At 41.1% G+C, this 21162-nt stretch overlaps 1 protein-coding gene across 1 annotated transcript; it reads left to right on the top strand.

The window, feature by feature from the left end:
- Positions 1 to 1437: 1437 nt before the first annotated feature.
- Positions 1438 to 19747, top strand: sv2ba (synaptic vesicle glycoprotein 2Ba). The gene is made up of 13 exons (XM_056377830.1): positions 1438 to 1561; positions 5820 to 6535; positions 10140 to 10320; positions 12274 to 12425; positions 13041 to 13174; positions 13710 to 13799; positions 15158 to 15271; positions 15413 to 15501; positions 15833 to 15997; positions 16098 to 16231; positions 16515 to 16715; positions 17197 to 17356; positions 18258 to 19747. Exons 2-13 carry the CDS (start codon positions 6058 to 6060, stop codon positions 18439 to 18441), a joined length of 2082 nt encoding a protein of 693 aa, XP_056233805.1. The 5' UTR covers positions 1438 to 1561; positions 5820 to 6057; the 3' UTR covers positions 18442 to 19747.
- Positions 19748 to 21162: the final 1415 nt, after the last annotated feature.

Genomic DNA, 21162 nt, shown 5'->3' with positions numbered 1-21162 from the left:
CGGTCCTGTTGATGGGTGGTTCCCAACCTGGGGGAAGAGCCTCCATATGGGGTCACAAATCTGAAAGGTTGCAAGATGATTACCAGAGTAGGAAAGCAGAAGCATGAGATGTCTATCTTATACGCAACCTGGGTTCTGTTGGGTAATTACATCTTGATTTGATACATTTATCAATTAGGTAATCAACAGAAAATGTATAATTTGAATTTTTTTTTGCTTTACAAAATGTTACATAATCCCCAGTTTCAGCTTGTCTGTTGTTTTCTCTTTGTCTTAATTCAATTTTATTTTTGTTTAAATATAGGTATTTTTATAATTTTAAGACTTAATGATTTTTCAATGAACACTCAAAATACTCCAATAAAGTAGAAGATTTCTAGATTCATAGCTTTTTATATTATATAATATATTACATAATGTACTATAATTTGGGAGAAGCCTGGCATCAATCCACCACATCATCCAGCTGTGACTGCTCTTCCCTCTGTGGCCTCTGTCCTTCCCTCCCTCAGATTCTGGATATTTTCTGTATGTAAACCACTGGAATGATATGTGGTGTAGGAGAGCTATGATTAGCCATCTCCAGCAGCAGGTGCCACTCAGACACATCCATAATCACCTCCGCACCCATCCACACCCAAAGAAATCAAACCACCAGAACCTTCCTTCCTGCTTGGAGGGAAGATGAATATTTAAGCCATTTTTGCTGATGCTTATCCAGAGCGCCTGGCTGGATGGATGAGCAGCCACTGTAGCGAGTCAATGTCTCACTCAAGGACACTTTGACAGGACACACAGCTATTGAAGGGATGTACTCTTCTGCTTATGGGACAAAAATGCTCTCCCCGGTCGGTGTAACTATAGACAACCATTATCCAAATATGCCATTACAGTCCACTACTGGGATGACATGAATAGTTAAAACCACCTGATGTGGTGTGTAAGTCTTTAAATGGAATCTGAAACATGCACACTCTTGGAGATCTATTCCCAATGACAGCAGACCACTAAAGGCTTGGATTCAGGTTTCCATGACAACAAGCATCTGCCCTGCTGAAGTGTCCTTGAGCAAACACACACACACACACACACACACACACACACACACACACACACACACACACACGATCTCAACCAGGGATGCTGTTCTGGCAGCTGACCTCTGACTCTGGAGTGGAGGACCCTTTCCACAGTTCAAGAGTATTACAAAACCGTGCAGAGTATCCACACAGTTTACACTCAGTGTCAGTGCAGCCTGTTGCTATTTAAACCTTTAGGGCTGTACCATTGGGTCCCAGTTGTGGGGGTGTTTACTTCCGGGGAGTTTCCTGTGGGGATGAGCCCTGGTGAGGGGGGTGTGGTGTGGTGTGTGTGTGGTGGAGGGGGGGTCGGGAGGTTGGATCCTAATCCCTCAGGCTTGGCTGCAGCACGGCCTCAGGATAAACTGACATGTAGGCTGTGGATATGTGAAAATGCTACTTGGACTTTAGCATTTTTTTTATTTGTGTTTGTTTTTATTTTTTTCTGAAGATATTTTTATAATAACGGAATGCCAACTCTGGTAAGAAAACTTTTTTTATGTTTACTGCACTGTGCTATTTAGTTTGTTGTTTTGACAAACAAATTAGTGAAGAAGTGAGAGGGAATTTAGACCTAAAAATACCTGCAGAGCTATCATTTATTTTTTCAAGTTCTATTTGTTGCAACAACATCAACATGTAGCAAAAGTCCATTCCCAGCCATCAACATTACCATCTTTAGATAAAAATCCATAAACATATGCAGAGAAGTCCCCATCCATTAATAGACTCTGATTTGGTGAATCTTAAGTAACTCCCTCTATTTTATAAAAAATAAAAATAAAAAAAACATGTTTAGATATTTTGCACATTTTACCATTTGTCAGATTCTGCAGCTTTTGATCAAAGCTGATGTGTAAAAAGAAGATACTCTCGTACCAGGCTGAATATCTTCCACTGCGTGAGGGAGGAATCCAGTGTCTCTGTTATCAGGATCTGGATATGAATATGGTTTTGGCATGAGAATATCATAAGGGACACATCTGATAAGCCCCACAATGGCAACTCTAGCTGCATAACTGACCCAGTGGCAGTGGTGTCAAAGGAAACTGGTTGCTAATAAATATATTTGACAGGTTAGCAGACAGGTCGTCCCCAGAAATCACACAGGATTGTTCTTTGACCGCTCGAGGTCACAGAGGAGCCGAGATTAGACTGAACTCACTGCTTTGATGGTGGACTTGTTTCACCCGCAGATATAATGCATACACTAGATGCAATCTGTCACTTTTATCCAAAGAAACAGTAAATGCTTTTGTAAAATCCTGAGTGAGAGTCAAAGCCCTCACCCTGCTACTTAGTTAAACCCTGGCGGTGAAAACTGGTAGAGGAGGTCAGCCATTTTTTATACCTGGACAAGCAAAATCTATTGAGGGAATCTGGTCATGCAGTTATGCTTATGACATCATGTGCAATGTTGGTCATTTTCAAGCAAATAAAAAAAACTCTTCAGGTGTTGCAATGCAATGCAAACATTATTGTACGATGAAGTAAATCAGCTGTTGGGTCAAACTCCTGTGTTAAAGTTTGGTGTATATAGCAGAGGTTCCAGGTTTACCAAAGATAAAACAGCACTGAAAGCCCCTTCAGCTCAACAGTATATTCAACACGGCCCTCGGAGCTGTGGTTGTACTGGGCAGCTTGAATTAAATATGAGAACTGTAGCTGGGAAAAGTCTTAAACTGCTGACCACAGAGCAGCTTTACTGGTGTATCAACTGTGTGTGTGTGTGTGTGTGTGTGTGTGTGTGCAGCTATAAGTCCATCATCACAGCATTAATATGTAACTCCATATGAGTGTTGCTCTTTGCAGAACGAGCTCCAGAAACTGATGAAGCGCAGATGACAGAGTTTGGCTCAGTCAAACTAATAAATGATCTGAACAGTAAAAGGTCACTAGTGAGATTGAATTAGCTTTCTGTAAATTATGCGGTGACCTCTCTGGTTCCTGTCAAACCTCAGTCTCCCATCGATTTTCATGATTCAAAGGGGCTCTTTAACTTTTCACACACCGAGACACTCTCAGAGGAAGGCAGATCATGACCTATTCAAACTCTGTACAGGCATAAATGCTGATTTGATATCTGAATTAGTGTGTGTGTGTGAGGTGTAGGGGTGGGGGGTGGGGTGGGGGGGTCAGGTGGATACATTCATAAACAGATACAAAGATCAATAAGTTAGAGGAGAGAGGGAGAGGGAGGGAGACAGAGGGGGGAAAGGGTGAGTACAGGCGGTCTAACTGTTATGTAAGTGCCAGCTGTGTGAGTAAAAGAGCTGCAGTAGGATGATGAAAGCAACACCACTTCCCTCAACCAGACCGAGCATCCATCCTCTCACTTTCACTCCTGAACTCTTCATGTATTATTCATGTTACTGAAGGAAATCAACAAATGAAAAAAAAAAGAAAAGAAAAGAAAATCACATCACATCTTGGCACTGCAATTCCTCTCATTACTCCTGGCAACAAAACAGATTCATGCATACGTTGTAACACTGGCGATGGGATTTCAAAACTACATATCCGAGAGCAGCAAGTACATTTCACTGCTTCAGTCCAGACTCCATAATCCACTGCCGCTATCAGCCACCTCTATGAGTTTCGTGATGAAACAATAATATGAGGCAACAAGGGCAAAATGAATCTGCAGTCTTAATCTGGATTAAATTACAGTGTTCGTCATCCTGGCTCCAAACCAGAACAGACCAACCCAAACCAAACCAACATAATAAGATTGCAACTGTGTCTGGATCGAGCCGGAGGAACACATGTAACAAGTAATAACCGTGTGAAGAAAGTGGATTTTGGAGGTAAATCTGGATGTGGAAATATTTCTCATGAATAGCTTCACAAAAAGATCTGATACAAAATTGCATCAGTTTTGAAAATAACTGTACTTTTGGAGAGAACGCTTATAATTTATCATGTAACTTCAGGCAAAATGCACTTATACAGACATTCAGTCAGAAGCAATTTGATACCATAGCCCACTAAATGGCCGATTAAACCAAACCTTTGCTTCCAGCAAATGGTTGGAGCCTAATTTAAATTTCAAAACCACCACAAAAAAAAAGAAAATTGAAAAGTAATTCTCACACAGCGGTATTACCAATATCAGCACTAGCACTTCTCAAAAACGGGATTCCATCACCCAAAAACTGCCCCTGTTGTAAAGAGAATATTGCCTCTGTGCTGTTGTAGTGAAAAGAATATCCATGTTGGATTTCTTTTTACACATAAACATGTCATTTATTTCCAAATATGCAAGACATGCTACAAGCTTTAGGTCTGGCTTGTTCAGGAGAAACAGCTCAGTCGTCCTGTTTGGTGTCATCAAGCAACCAGTTTCCCTGCTTTTTTGTTGTTGCTGAGCTATAGATGTTTGATGCCACACACTGTAGCAATCAGGTATTAGATTCCTGGATTCGTTTTCCACTGCATCTTCTACATTCTCTTCTTTTGAAAGAAGAAGTTACAAATTAAAGCCTGGATTTTTATGAAAAACAACCCTGGTCATCATAAAACATCTGGAGGTTTTTGCTACTACAGCCTTACTTGGTCTGGTATGAGCAGTAGCTTATGGTGGCTAATGTTAGATAAGTGACATTACTGAGCCAGTTGAGACTTGTGCTACTGTTGTTACAGCTACATTTTAGCTTTCCCCATTAGTCTGTATTTTCAACTGTAAAAGTTACGAGGCTAGTTTTAAAGTTAGTGCTATCAATGTGCCCTTGAACAAGGCACTGAGGACCACAGTTACCCTGCAGACCCCCCAGTGTTAATGAAACTAAAGATTCTTCTCTAGGAGACACATGAAGGTTAAATCAAGGTTTGAGTTATTTTACACTTTTGCGACTCTGAAGTAAGTCAATTTCTCATGAGCTGTGTGCTGCGTTTAGCATTCAGCTATGCAGCTTGGTTGTCTGACACAAAACGTTTCTCCAATACAACATCATTTGCTATCTTTAAATTACAGAGGATCCAGCCTCAGGCTAACCATGGCTTGATTTTGGAAGAATATCTCCCTGTCACAGCCAGCAAAACATTCTTCTAATGCAATGCAATTTGTGTGTATTGTGTTCCTATTGGTGGCTCTGGCCTTTGGTCACTATAAAAAATCAAGAGAGATCTGAATGTGTCATCGTTGCAGCAGCGCTGTGTGATGGATCAAAATGGCGTCAGAGCATTTGAGCGGGGAGGCGATGAGATTATCTGGCTGTGTGGAAGGACAAGCAGCCTGCAGGAGAGACTGGGAGTCCTGAACTGCTTCTTCCTGCTCAATAACACTTTTCACTTCTGACTACAATCATTTCTGGAGCTTATTTAGAACTTAAATTGCTTTACAAGCAGTAACAAATAACACAAAATAGGATCAATTTCTCGGAGAGGGAACTAAAGCAGAGTTAGAAAAGCAAGGCAGAAACAATCAATATAAACAGTGGGAATGAAATTAAAAACAATTAAGAAATGTCTTGCCCATCTATAATGACAATGACATATAGTAGGCATTTCCTCTAGTTTTTCTCTTCTCATTTGATGGTCGGAAATCATGATGTGGCTTTAATGTTCTTTACACAAATGTTTTGAAGCCCTTTGAGACTGTACGTGTGACTGGACTTGGCAGGTCACTCACAAGCAGTCCTCATGGGCAGTGATGCATAGCAATGTCTCTGCTCTACAAGTGTGTTCTTCTTTTGCTGTTATGCTGACAATCTGTGATGTGCGGTGTTAATTGTGTTTTAGGTTCAGCATGCAGCTCTGTGCAGATCAAAGAAGATAATACAACTCCACTGCTGAGGCCTTAAACCTGAGACCTTGACTCTTCCTACAGAAAACCTGCAGTTCCCCTTTGACACCTGAGAGAGCAACTCACAGCTCCTGGGGAGGATTATGCCATTATAGCTGACAACTTGAGCTTCTTCAGCACACAACGGCAACAAAGGCAAAGTCAGTCCTGCTTCCTTAATACGCGGCAGGAACCATGGATGACCCTTATCAAAACAATGTGAACCAGCAGGTGACAGAGGGCGGAGAGTACACCTACACCCAGGATGGAGGTGGTCAGGACGGCTACCCTTACCAGGCGGACTACCCTCCGCAGGACGAGGATGCCGCTAGTGATGCCACAGAAGGGGCAGATGATGATGAACAGATGTATGAGGGGGAGTACCAGGGCATCCCCCACCCTGACGAGATCAAGGAGGCGCGACGGGCAGCTAGGATGGAGGCCAGGAGGAAAGCCCGTCAGGCTGCCCAGCAGGAAGAGGAGGAAGAGAACCTGCCAGAGCAATACGAGACCATCATGGAGGACTGTGGCCATGGGCGCTTCCAGTGGATGCTGTTCTTCGTGCTGGGCCTGGCGCTAATGGCTGACGGAGTGGATGGCTTCGTGGTGGGATTCGTCCTGCCCAGCGCTGAGAAGGACATGTGCATATCCAACGCCGACAAAGGATTGCTGGGTAAGTGACAGAAAAAGTGGGTGGGGTGGAAAAACTGAGGTCACTGATGTGAGGAGAGGTTTCTGCTGAGTGCATGTGGTGGAAACTTTCATTGTTTTTCATTCCGAAGTGAAACAAACATCATTTGAAAAGAATTTAGTCCATGTAAAATAATTTCCAGGGACACGCAGCTGAGGCTGATGGGAGAGTCATGAGTTTTGCAGGTATTTGATCATAAACCAAAATACTGGACAAATTAAAGCTCTGACGTGTTGATGGTGCCGGAGGAAAAGTCAGAGGTTCACCAGAGTTATTAGAGTGCACAGTTGATGAGATATTTCAGTCTGGATCAAAGGTGAACTGACTGATAGACCAACACTGCCTTGCAGCTAGCATGGCTGGAGACTGATTTAGCACACGCGGATATACAGCCAGGACAGATATACAGCCTTTTGGAAACCCACAAGAGCAGCTAATTACTATCATCTGTCGAAGAGCTCCACTTTTTACCCAGAGAGGAGGAACTCATCAATGAAATGATCTGCTGTTGTGAATTGGCTGGAACAAAATCCTGCATATGTTTGGCTCTTGATGGCAAATGGTTGCAGACCACTGCTTTGAGCAGACGTATCCCAGCAGCCACTTGGATAAATTAGGGAAAAAAACACTGTTTGGATCCCTTGAGGCAAATGCAAAAGTACAGAACAACTGTGTGTCCTAATAGAGTACGGGTCCACTGTCAGCCATCAGATAAGCTTCACTGAGCCTTGGCATTGGTACAAGTATCTAGAAGGTGATTTGAGGGGCGTCACACCACATGTTAAGTGTGTAATTATGGTGGAAATTTATCTTTTTTTTTACATATTGTGCATTAAGGGGAGTGTTCCCTTTGTTCCAGTTTCCTGTTAGCTTCATCCGCTCCCAAATAGTGTACCACTGACGTAAACGCGCCGAAAACATACTGAAATTTGTATGCAGCACAGACACCACTCACTCACTGGGAAGTGTACCTTTAAAACGTCTGTTCTTCCCTTTCTGTGCAGACATCTAAACTGCAAATTAAAGCCTCTCACCTTATTTCCCAGGCCTCGTGTGTAGCCAGACGATGTGGCAGATTGCACATCGCTCATTTCATTTTAACAACAGGCTCCTGGGATGAAGCATTGCAAGAGATTGATGAGGAACCCGGTGGTGATTGTATTCAGTGTGTGTTCCCAGGCTAATATGGAGCATGTTGCAGCAGTCAGAGAGCCTGGCGGCATGCAGCGCCCGGTGCAGAGCTGTCAGATACGCTTCAGGCCTCTGACAGGCTGTGGTAACAGGAGGAAGGCCTGGCGAAAATGAAATCACAGCGTCTGTTTGCGCAGAGCGGGTGGGGAGCACAGATCATTGGCTGAAAATATGAAATAGATCTGCAGAATGATGCTGTTTGATTCATGCTCATGCTCATGCTCATGCGGACACACAGGAGCAGAAATGTGTTTTATCTTAACCTTTGTCTTTGGACATCAGATAGACTTCCGAACCTATTGTTAAAAAGAGGAGGATGATTGGTGCACTTACCTTTAAAAGCATTTTTTATTGTTTAATCTATAGAGTGAAAATACAAGAGGTTTATAGTTGGAGACACGATTCTGGGGACAAAGAAGAGAAAGTTCTGGCAGTTTTTAAAATGCACACTTGATCTGTTTGCAGAGATTTATTCACCAACTATCTCAAGGAAGTTGCCAAACGTGCACTGCAGCTAATGCATTTCTGGAATAAAATCCAAACTGCAATTAAAATGGTCATGCATAAATTATGAGGTGGCCTGCCTCCTGCAATGAAAATGTTGATCCAGAATATCTTCGATGCTTAGCATTTATTTTTGTAGTGCTTCTGCACTGCAGCTGTCGGACATCACTTCAGTCATGCAAAGATGTCCAGGTTCTCTTTTTCCTTTGATTGAATTTGACTTTGGACACGCTTCTGGGGATTTTTTCTGGTCTGTTAAGGCAATAATAACTTCACGGCTCATGCAAATTATTTTTTTCTATTTACTCACATTGTTACTGTTGTATGACGTGAAATACACAACTTCTGCAAATCCAGCTTGTGTGAAAAGGCCTCTCCAAGGTCCTTGCAACTACCAGCTGCTCTCAATGTACTTCATCAGATTGCACCATTAAAACTTGAGGATGATATAGTGATAGTGATATATTAAACTTTATTGCCAATGCTTTATAAATGATTTTAGTTTGTGCATACAGTGAGTAGTATTCATACAAATTTGAATGACTGGAATGTGATTATACTAAGGTAACTGCTACCATTTGATAATTTATTGGCATAAAGCTTTCGTCATTTAAAATATTCCCAGGTTGCAACATTATTAAACAGATTTTTGATTAAGTGTCAGGTCAGAAGAGCGCTATGCCATAGTTGTACCTGGCTGTAGATATCAACACTAGCTTGTGCGATGCCATCTGTTTTAATTCAGTGATGTGTAAAATTTCCACACATGCGACATAATGAGGCTAAGTTTGAACTCGCTGACAGCTGCTGCAACTGGCTCCGGGAGAGCAATGATATTGTCACAGTCGTGTTAGCTTCGACTCTTGATTGAGTCTCCCGGTGCCCTGAGCAGTCTCTTGTTGAATGAGTTCGGGATGTGCAGCTTGCCGTGTGGAGCACCAGAGCATTTGGATAGTCTAGTAATCCACGGGGAAGGTGCACACTATGGCTCCACGTGCCGTTAAGCTGCTTAGTCCCACTGTAATTAGGGCTGTGTGTAGTAAAAACACAGAGGAGGCAGGAGGTATGGGTCTAAAGGTTTAAACAACACGGTGGAGAGGATGGCTGAGGTTGTAGGTTTCAGACCTTACAACAACAGCAGGGGAGAGAGTATTACTCTCCCCAGAGACATAAAAAGGAAGTACATAATCTTTATTGTCTCCTCGGTGCAGTAATGGGCAGCACAGTTGGTCACTGTTACGGGCTGTTGCGTTACAACAAAAAGAAATGGAAGACTAGACTACCTGTCAACTGCATGCTGGGATACACTCCAGACTGCTGCGACTCAGAGTGCGAGACTACGGGAAGAAAACGAGCTTTGAAGTCATCAAACATTTAATCACAGTGACGAAAAAAATTCTTTAAAAGCAAAGACAATCGAAGCAACAGCGATCACATCTGAACAAAGCTGAAAGCAGATTTAACAACATGGAAGTTGAGTGTGGCGGAAGTGATGACCCTTCTTTCTCTGTCAGATTTCTGAGAACGGTGTTATCAGCGGAGGTGTATTTTCTTGGACTGTCATTATGAATATTTGAAAGTCGATGCATCACACTGAACCACAGCAGGAAGTGGTGATTCCTCTGTTCCTCTATGCTCATAAAAGTGTAAAGGGAGCCCCCTTGTGGCTAACAGCAGTATTGACCTGTAAAAAAAAAATATATATATGTGTATAATAATATGAGTCTGCTCTGTTGCTTTCAGTGAGATCAAGTGTGTCTCATGAGTAAAACACAGAACTGGATTATAAGTGCACCAGGTCAAACGTCTCCAAATGTGTCACTGTTTCTGTGTGTGTGTGTGTGTGTGTGTGTGTGTATGTGTGTGTGTATGTGTGTGTGTGTACTTGCAGGTCTGCTGGTGTACGTGGCCATGATGGTGGGGGCGCTGGTGTGGGGTGGTCTGTGCGACAAGATGGGAAGGAGGAAGTGTCTGATCTACGTGCTGACAATCGACCTGGTGTTCTCCTTCCTGTCCTGCTTCGCCCAGGGATACGGCTTCTTCCTCTTCTTCAGGTTCTGCTCAGGCTTCGGGTGAGACACTTTTACATTTGTGTTCACATTTCCATTTCCAGCCCTTCCTTTAACAAAAGATCACTCAGTGGGCTTTTTTTTATACTGCCAGACATTTTGCCATAAATAATGCTTTTAGTGGAAATAAGTATGTCTGGGTTTTTCTGCAGGGCATTTTGCAGGGCAGAGCACATCCCTGTGTTTGTATTTGATATTTGTTCCAAAATAAGGCACCTGACATTTAAGCAAGATGAATAATAGCTGGCACTTCCATTGAAACAAACAAACAACATGGAGGGAGAGAGGACATTGTTTAAACACACCGGTTGGCTTACTTGTTAGTTTATTTTCCTCATTAAAATAACACATTTACATTTCACAATCTATTTCTCTCCTTAATCTGACATTTGCATTTGCAGGCATCTTAAAATTAGTCGCACTGATCCCAGGCACCTGATTACTACATGATATTCAGTTCAGCAAAAGATGGTTATTTTTGCTCTACATTTGCAGTGCCTAAAGGGTTAAAGCCTGTAGCCTAGAACTGTAATATTAACTGGTCATGTTGCTTAGGGCTTCATTACATGCTGCCTCTGTATTAATGGACTATATTCGGTTATTAGTTTAATCTAATTGTTTTCCTATTCAAAAACTAGAGCATTATTTGTGTCTCATTGGACTTCACTGAGATTAAGTTTGCTGCCCTTTCTCTATTGTGCAGTCAAAATGATGCTGCTCCGTGGGCTCCATCAGCTGTCAGTCTGGTGCGGAATAGATGCATAATAATTACATACCACCACGCTGCCATGTGCTGCATGTTGGCACACACCACCACACAGTCAAGCTCTGTTGATACCAACTCAAAGACACTGCGCAACGAGAAGGAGAAATCTCTGTATTTACTTTAACAGAGCATTTCTTTATTACACTAATTAAAAGAAGAAAACAATGATCTTTGCTTGATTTGAGTTTTATTGCTGAAATCCTGCTGTCGCCAGCACCTTGGGGTGAAAATTTTGCTGTGCACAGATTGCTTTTTGCAACTTTCAAAGACACATTTCTTTTGATAATGATTACAGCCTGAGTGTTCCCAGACCTGCAATATTGATGTTTGAGCTTTTTGCTAAGCCAAAAGAATACAAGGTCACCATAATAAAACGTTCAGCTGTTGCTGATTCACGGTGATAATGAGCCCCATGTTAGTCATTAACGTTCACATCTGCAGAAGAACTGAGCCCGTTTTGCTGGCTTCACAAAACACAAGGAGCCTGCAGACTCCACACCCCCATTTAAGAAGATTCATCATCATAATAAAAAATTGAGAAATCTTCTCAAATGACAACCATTGTCTTGATGTTAAACATATTGTAGTGGTATTAAGGTTTTTCTGTTATTCAAATGTAATTTCTCAGCTGAATTTACAATATATGTTTTTTCCATTTCTTTGTGATTAAACCAGTTTTAATCTCTTACACTTGATATCAAATCTATTACAGTAACAGAAGATGCCAACAATCTGAGTAAAGGAAGTGGCACTGACGCAAAGGGTGAAACATTGTGTTAAAATGAAAGAGAGATGCTGTTATTGTGCCTTTTATCCTCGACCAACACCTGCATTGAGACTTCCCTGTCAGCAGGATTCAGCCATTAAACTTTTAATCTCATATGAGCAATTTCTGAGTCAATATCCCCATTTTCTGGCCTGGTCAGTCCTGGCATCATACTGAGAGCTCTCTGAACAAACTGACCACTGAAGCAAACCACTAAATATTCAGTTCCCACAATAAGTTCATGGCATAAGTATAAAATCATGTTTTTAAAACCGTCATCATTACATTAGATTTTTTCTGTTAAATGAATGAGTATATTGGAGAAATCATAATAAATATTCCTTTAAATCCTCAGAAGATGATGGACAATCCTTATAAAAAAAAGATTTTTGAAGACTCAGATATCTTGTGATTCCCCCTCCAGAATTGGCGGCTCCATCCCGATAGTGTACACCTACTTCACTGAGTTCCTGCAGATGGATAAACGTGGAGAACATCTGAGCTGGCTCTGCATGTTCTGGATGCTGGGAGGCCTGTACGCCTCCTTTACCGCCTGGGGAATCATCCCTCACTATGGTAACACACACACACACACAAACACACTGACTAACACACATGTGCATGTACAGTCACACAAAGGCACTCATACATTCAAATATCCTGTATATAAACTCAGAAGACAGAGATGATGTAATGTTTATCTGACTTATAATTAAAATTCAAACAACTGCAGGAGCACTTTGAAATTCAGGACTTTTTTCTTCAGTCTGGATCAACATCAGCATGTGGCTAAATTATTTTCTTAGCTCCTCTTTGTGATTGCTAATATGACTCATTGTAAGAAATTATCTCAGCTGTTACTTGCTAAATATGAATAATTCACATTAAAACAATTGAACATCTTGGCAGCATCAGGACTAGAAAAATTATTTATTCAGGACTCCAAAACAAAGTCACGGTTGACTGTGTGTTTACTGTCAACTTTTTAATCAATGTAATCTTTCAAATGCAAATGACTTATGCAAAAATGGAGAGACTGGTGCATAAAATAAGTTTTGAATATATAAAATACAATAAAGATTCTTTTTGTGTTTTGCTACACTATACTAATTCTGTGATTTGGATTATAAAATATGCCAGAAAGATTGAGTCTTGACATATTAACTTGTTCTCTGCTGAATGGCTTTCCAGGCTGGGGCTTTGCCATCGGTACAGAGTTCCAGATCCACAGTTGGAGACTTTTTATCCTGGTGTGTCTCTTCCCTGCGCTCGCTGCACTCATCGGAGTCATCTTCATGCCGGAGAGCCCACGTTTCCTCCTGGAGGTTAGACACCGGAACCTCTTACGATGAACTATAAGCGCTGTATCTTAATATTCATTATGCCAGTGCACAGTATTAAACATCAAGCTGTTGTTTGTAAGAAATGTTGAGTCATCAGTCACCACAGCAACATCCCACTGCTGTGCAAAGGTAGCGAAGGGCTGCTAAGGCATCACCAGAACACCACCCACCCCTGTTTCTCATCCAGGACATTGTCAGACCTTTAACCACATGTGGTCTTGTATTTGTATGTTACTGCTCCAACATGTTCATATCACACACCCCCAAATAATCACACATTGCCCCCACTGATAAGACACAGACCTCATGGGAACATTGTTACTCAGCTGCTTATCTGGCTACAGTGTATGTGGGAAAGTTTCAGTCATCAAACTGAAATCTATGATTGAAATACATGTTCTTATGTATAGTACAGTAATGTATACTAAACTTACTTTCACAGAACACTTTGCATATGTTGACATTCATCATTCACAGGAGAGTTTGTATGATACTTTTATTTTTAATTTTTTGTCAGAATGCTCGACACGATGAGGCCTGGATGATCCTGCGACGAGTTCATGACACCAACTGGAAGGCCAAAGGGGAGCCAGAGAGAGTTTTCACTGTAAGTCATTAGACTTAAAGATCCCATATTGTATAAAGTGAGATTTCTACATCCTCTTTTATTATAAAGTATTGAAAGTATCAAAGTGCTCAGTCCACAGAGAAATGCACACAGCCTGTATTCAGAAACTGAGCCTTAAAATGAGCTGTCAGGACTTCTATAACTTTGTGATGTCACAACAAAGCAGTCACTGCTCTCAGCCATGCCCCCAGCCCCGCCCACCCAGACTCAACATCCAACCTTGCAGGATTTGGTTTCGAGTGTTAACCTGAAATCTGCTATATTTTTATTCAATCACCCAGAAAACAGTCAGCCAATCAGAAGAGAGGCTCAGAGCCTCCTCTCTTCTGATTGGCTCACCAACCTGTTGTTACTTGAGGTCCAGAGAAAAACCTGAGAGAGGAGATGTAAAACTACATTGAGATGGTTTTTGGTTCTTAAAACCACAAATATATGTCTTCTTATGGATATCAATATGGGACCTTTAAGAAAAACTTCAAATGCCAGCTTACACAGCCTGATCTGTGATTGTGGTGGTGATGGACAGTAAAGACCTCACATCTCATACTGTCATCATAGCAGGAAATACATGGGTGTCACTAATAACATTAATTATTCAAGTGTAAGTCATGACAGTAAATGAGCATCCACCATGACATGCTGTAGCATCAATACCGTAAGTGTAATTAATGACACTAGTGTTGGCTGTTACTGAAGCTACATCACTGTCATGGCTTACTGCAGCACTGTGGATGTAGCTGTCATTAATGTTATTCATTACACCACCAGCTTTCCCTGCTGTGATGAATGTCTGCTGTTACAAAATAAGAAGAACACGAAAAAGCTATTTGTGAGGTTTTCAAATTTGAAATTGGCAGCAGCTTTTCACAAGTCAAAGATTGACGTTCTGTATGTTTGTCCCCTTCATACATAACAGTGCAATATAGTTCAGGAGTTTATTATAGTTATGTCACAAATATGATATTGTACTTCATAATGTGTGCATATTGTATTTATTTAATCCATATAAAAAGTTGTTTCATTCAACTCAGCTGAAAGGAGGTGCTCACTACTAGCAGACACAAAACTTATCTAAGCAATACTTACGCTTAAATTAGAAAAGGTTATGTAATAAAAAGAAACAGAAAAAAGATAATTAAGAAGATAACTGACATGTTTAAATATTGGTGCAAATTTTACATAGACAACAAAATACAAAGCCAAATGAGAAATATAACAATGTTTTTTAACAATGCTATTTATTGATATTTTGAAAAAAACAGAATGGGATTCACTCTTAAATGTTAATAAAGAAGACAGCCTTAATTAAATGTTCCCACCCCCGTCTCTTTATGAAGGTGACAAACATCAAGACCCCACAGACTCAGGAGGACGAGTTCATAGAGATCCAGAGTGAGACCGGCACCGCCTTCCAGCGCTGGACCGTCAGACACATGACCATGCTGCAACAGGTCTCCAAATCCCCCCTTCACTAAAGTACAATTAGAACATAAGACGAGCTTTGCGATGCTTATCTCGCACTTAATACCACAAGTTTCTTCCCCTTTTTTTTCCATGCAGAAATTACATGTTTGTGTCTCTCCATCTTTCAGGTGATGGCTAACATAATGTCATTATCAGCCCCAGAGCTCAGACTGCAAGGCCTCTTCCTGGTTATTGTCTGGTTCTGCTTGGCCTTCAGGTAAAAATATTATATATTCAACATGGAAAGCCACGCTCAGATTTAGGCTTTGAAAACCTGATAGAATACATTTATCCCGCTACTGGTAGATTTACATTCAAATCATGCATTTTCAGAAAACGGTGGAGGTTTACAAACTTCTCCGAGGCAGAGCTAACCTGAAGATAGAAGGAATCTCATTGATAAAATTGGATGTGCACGAACGAAAAAAAAAAAAAAAACATACATACATATTTTCTCACTTACCCCAGTAGTGTTATGTTGCCTATATGCAGGTCATTTTTTTGGTTTTCTATGTTCAGATTTTCCATGTCTTGTTTCCGTGTATCAGCTACCATGGGCTGGGAGTGTGGTTCCCTGATATGATCAAGTACATGCAGTATGAGGAATACGAGTCCAAGGTCCGAGTGTTCCACCGGGAACGGGTCGAACGTTTCCACTTCAACTTCTCTCTGGTCAACCAGATCCACCGAGAGGGAGAGTACATCCATGACAAGTAGGTTCCCTCAGCGCAGCCCCTCTGTGTCATGCTCTTTAAAGTTACAATTCTCTATTTGTTTTTACCTCTGCTTAATTTCATTTTTCTTTTCATTCAGGTTTGCAAACATTGAGATTAAGTCTGTGAAGTTCGAGGATTCTCTGTTTGAGAACTGCTACTTTGAGGATGTCAAGTCAACCAACACCTTCTTCGAGAACTGCACCATCAAAAACACTGTCTTCTACAACACAGGTAGCTCACAGAATTAGGAATGAATGTTTATGGTATTTTCACACCACTCTCACATGAAGGCCCGGGGCTCAAAGAAACTGTACTCATTAGTCATATAGAATATATATGAAAACATTAACACTGCTCTAAAACAGTCAACTTCGTCAAAGCAGCAACTCTTTTCGTGTGTGTGTGTTTATCCTCCAGCACTAAGATGAGAAAACTTCTCTTTACAGTCTGATGTGAAATATAAACCAATATTCTGTAAGCGTCACCTCCTCGTACACGCCTCTGTTCTCTCCAGACCTCTGGCAGGAAAAGTTCAAAGACTGTCGAATGGAGAACACCACCTTCCTCCACCCAAAGAAAGGCTGCCATCTGAACTTCCAGGAGGAGAACGATATTGTCATCTACATGGTCAGCTTCCTGGGCAGTTTGGCCGTGTTGCCTGGCAACATCATCTCTGCATTATTCATGGACAAGATAGGAAGGATCAGAATAATAGGTGAGATCAGCAGAAAGTGTCAATACAATATAAGTAACCTCAGACAGGTGGGGTCATTCTGTGGTTTTTGCTCTATCTCTTTCAGTATTTAAAATCTATCTATCTATCTATCTATCTATCTATCTATCTATCTATCTATCTATCTATCTATCTATCTATCTATCTATCTATCTATCTATCTATATCTATCTATCTATCTATCATCTATCTATCTATCTATCTATCTATCTATCTATCTATCTATCTATCTATCTATCTATCTATCTATCTATCTATCTATCTATCTATCTATCTATCATCTATCTATCTATCTATCTATCTATCTATCTCTATCTATCTATCTATCTATCTATCTATCTATCTATCTATCTATCATCTATCTATCATCTATCTATCTATCTATCTATCTATCTATCTATCTATCTATCTATCTATCTATCTATCTATCTATCTATCTATCTATCTATCTATCTCTATGCAGGTGGTTCTATGCTGGCGTCGTCTGCCTGCACTTTCCTCTTGCTGTTAAGTTTCAGTCAAGGAGCTGTAATATGTTGGCAGTGTCTCTTCTATGGCACCAGCGTGGCGGCCTGGAACGGACTAGAGGTCATTTCTGTGGAACTCTATCCCTCCTCTAAAAGGTACAGTCCAACTCTCTCCCTCTGTGTTACTGTAAACATCCAACTGAACCTTGACCTTCACCACAGTCAGCTTTCCAACTCCACCCCTGCACAAATACTGTAGATACAGTACAAATGGTACTGCTATATATAATAATCATTCATTCATTCATTAGCCATACCACTTATCCTTTCATATATGTGTATATTTGTATGTAACATACAACATAACCATTCTTATTCTTGGGTCTTGCAAAGGTCAAAACATATTCAAATGACGGGTCACTAAGCCTTTTGGTTACTGTTGCTACTCCCGTCAAGCTTTTCTGATTTCAGACAGCTCATTAGAAATAATTTTCAAGAAATTCTTCATTTCGTTAAACAATGAATCCTTCATTTCACGTAGAGGTAGAAGATAAAGCAGGTTTCATTTCCAGCTGACAACAGTGAGTTTTGTTGGCTGAAATGGGAACTGTTAGTCCTGTTAGTTTGTCGAAAGCCTCCTTTCAGGCTTACTTGTTGTGAGAAAATGAGAACCCTGTAAATAAAGGTCTTAAATATACATTTGATGGCTACATAGATGATATCATGTTAAAAGACTGAAGCTAAAGTAAGTCCCGAGCAAAAGGTCAGCATCTTCCCCCTCATGATGAAGACGTGGAATGGAGGAATACTGCTGGGTAGGAATAGTTAGCCTTAGTATTGTGTACAGTACAGTATGATAAGCACGATGCAGTGCAAACTCCCCAGATACCAAGTGTCACGCTTACTACATTCCCACACTCACCACTTTGGCATATAAAGAAATCCAGAGCTTGACTAGTTATGGTTGTTGACGAGAAAACTGTTTGTTGTTTATTGAACAGATGGCCGAGTAAAACTATGCATGTAATCTTTCTTTGTCTTTCCTCTGACTCTACAGAGGGACGGCGTTTGGTATCCTGAATGGAATCTGTAAGTTTGCAGCCATCGTTGCCAGTTTCATCTTTGCAGCCTTCATCGGCATCACTAAGATCATCCCCATCTTCCTGGCCTTCGCTGCCCTGGTCTGCGGAGGTCTGGTGGCTCTCAAGCTGCCCGAAACCCGGGAGAAAATCCTGTCTTGAAAAGCCAAACTCCTGCAGCCTCCAGGCCCCAAACACAGTGTAGCTATGGGGGGGAAAGCTTTTTTGAAAGAGTTATCAGCTTAAACTGAAATGAAAAGACAAGGAAGAAAGGCCACGCTGTGCTAGCTGTGTTTATGAGTCTGTCATGGTTATACAGTGTAATTAAAGAAATGTTGAAAACCTATTTGGTTGCCTACATGGACCTGTGGTTGCTTTCTGTTCCCTCTGTAAGCTCCTCAGGCTGCCCAGCTTTTCTGACACATCATATGAAATTAGTGTTTGTCATTTCCGTTTTATCATTTACTGCCCACCCCCACCCCCTATGCACACACATCCACACACAGTGTAGCAACAATTGTTTTGTTTGAGGTTTGTGTAAAAGAAAGATTAATATGAGATGAAAATGTGTCTGTACTTGAAAGGTGATGTAGTTCATGTTACCATGTTGTGCTTTGATTTCATTCCCTGCTGAGACAAAAGGAAAGACAGAGGTATATAAGTTGTAGTCATGACTTGAACTGGATTTGAAGCCTGTTGTATTCACTGCTGAGGCTCAGCAGCAATATCAATGCTGGTGTTGTTGTTCAGAGAAAACACCTCTTTCACTCACCCAGTCTTTATTTTCTGCACTGTCCTGTGGTGTCTATAGTCCTCTTTAGTGCACATGTTATTACTTGGTTTGTTCTCTCTAGACATAAACCTGGATTGACCATTTTATCATATGTTGGAGTTTTTTTTAACCAAATCCACTGCTGTTCATTTCTTCCACTTGATCCAAATCCAACCTGAGCAGCCGACTGGATTTTCCTCCTGTTTGTCGTCTTGTCTTCAACTCTGAGACGTCGTGTCTGTCCTTAACTGTAGAGCTGTGTTCTGTAGGTGGTGATAACGTAGAATCAGAGTCTTATCTGTCACATCTTGCCATGACAAAGTGTATGGAACTGTTCTATTTGTTTATTGAATTATTTTTTCGTCTTTTTTCTAAAAAAGAGAATGATACAAAACTGTGAGACTAGATGTTTTGATATGATGCTCTTATTATAACGTTCTGTTGAAGAACTGTTTTACAGAACCTGCTGCATTTCTGACAACATGTGTCAAGATTTCTAAGGAGCATGTTACTTTTTTGGCATGACTGAGCTGTGTGTGCGTGTGTGTGGTTGTTATCCACATGTCTGTGAATTTACTGAAACACAATAGTCTGATTACCAATACTATATTTGTTGTTGTACATATTGTAGACCTGTGTATATTAGTTGTAAAATAGTAGCTCCATCATGACTTGAATAAAGCTGAGGGCTCGTGATCCAGTTTTTCTTGGTTAATAATAGTCGCAGAATGTACACTTAACATATGAAACAAGTTATACACTTGTGTGAACACTGTGAATGTTAGAGAGTTTCAGCTTTGACATTTCGGGAAATAAAAAAATGAGAACTATTAGCTTAGCTTAGACTTCCTCATGTTCTGTTCATAGACTGTAAATTTATAAGGATGCACTTAGCCTCTGTGACGTCACCCACAGGTTTCTGAAGAGCAGTTTTGAAGCTCAGAGTGGGCCGTTCCGTCGTCGCCATCTTGGTAGTGCCTGACTCCTCCTAACTAACCGCCTAATCCAAAAGTGGGCAAAGAGGAGGGGTGCGTGTGGAGCCGAGACCTCAATGCACGCCGGCTTGTGGCAAACATACGCTCACCCAGTGAGGGAGTTATATAAAAATTCACCCACAGTTGTCATGAAGAAGGAAATTAGCTTTAGAGACCAAAACCATTTTTTGTACCACGCAGTAAACATGTTTATTACTGCTGTAAAGTTGGTTGGGCATTTTAACATGGGAGTCTATGGAGATTGATTCGCTTTCAGAGCCAGCCTCATGTGGCCGTTCGGGCACTGCAGTTTTTGGAACATCTGTGTTGGCTTCATTTTTCAGCCCTGGAAGATGCTGCAGGAGTTTCTGGTGAGTTCAGAGATCAGTCAGACGCTGAGGTAAACACAAACACATGTTGCTCTGTGCATCTGTTGATAGCTAGCTTACAGCCATACGTGTAGTTGCCACAGGGTTACTGGAGGACATGACTGTCCCAATGGACTGAAGAGGGAAATATAAAACCCCCCAAAATTGTCATCCATTAGTACGAGTTCAAGCTCATACTTTGTGTTTAATCAATACACTCGGTTGAGGGGAGAAGCATTCATCACAATAAGAGTGGTGCTGTACCACAAAATAAACAAAAGAAGATGATGCTTCACACACACATGTGTGTATATGTGCACACACACACAGCACTTCCAGTGTAAAGAGACAATGCGATAGAGGCAGACAGAAAGTGGCCTGACAGGACAGGAAGCAAAAACTGATAAGATGCAGGTTTAAGGTGAGCAGCAAGACATTGTATTACTCAAACAACAAACAAACTAACAGTCTCTCTCTTTCTCTCTCTCTCTCTCTCTCTCTCTCTCTCTCTCTCTCTCACTCTCACTCCTCACTTGGTCACCCCCAAAGACTGAGTGAGGATTTTGTTTACAGCTAACTGTGGTTCATTTGGGGTGAGTAAGCACAAATGACCAGCAGTCATATAAGTATAAAAGTGGCTACTTTAACTTTTTTACTTTTGCACAGAGCCAGGCTAGCTGTTTCCCCCTATTTCTCATCTTTGTGCTAAGCTAACCAGCAGCTGGCTCTAGCCATGCTTAATACACAGATGTCTCACTGCAATAAAGTA

Source organism: Seriola aureovittata, chromosome 1 (assembly GCF_021018895.1).
Source record: "Seriola aureovittata isolate HTS-2021-v1 ecotype China chromosome 1, ASM2101889v1, whole genome shotgun sequence".
NCBI classification, from domain to species: domain Eukaryota; kingdom Metazoa; phylum Chordata; class Actinopteri; order Carangiformes; family Carangidae; genus Seriola; species Seriola aureovittata.
This window is presented reverse-complemented; position numbering and strand designations above follow the sequence as displayed.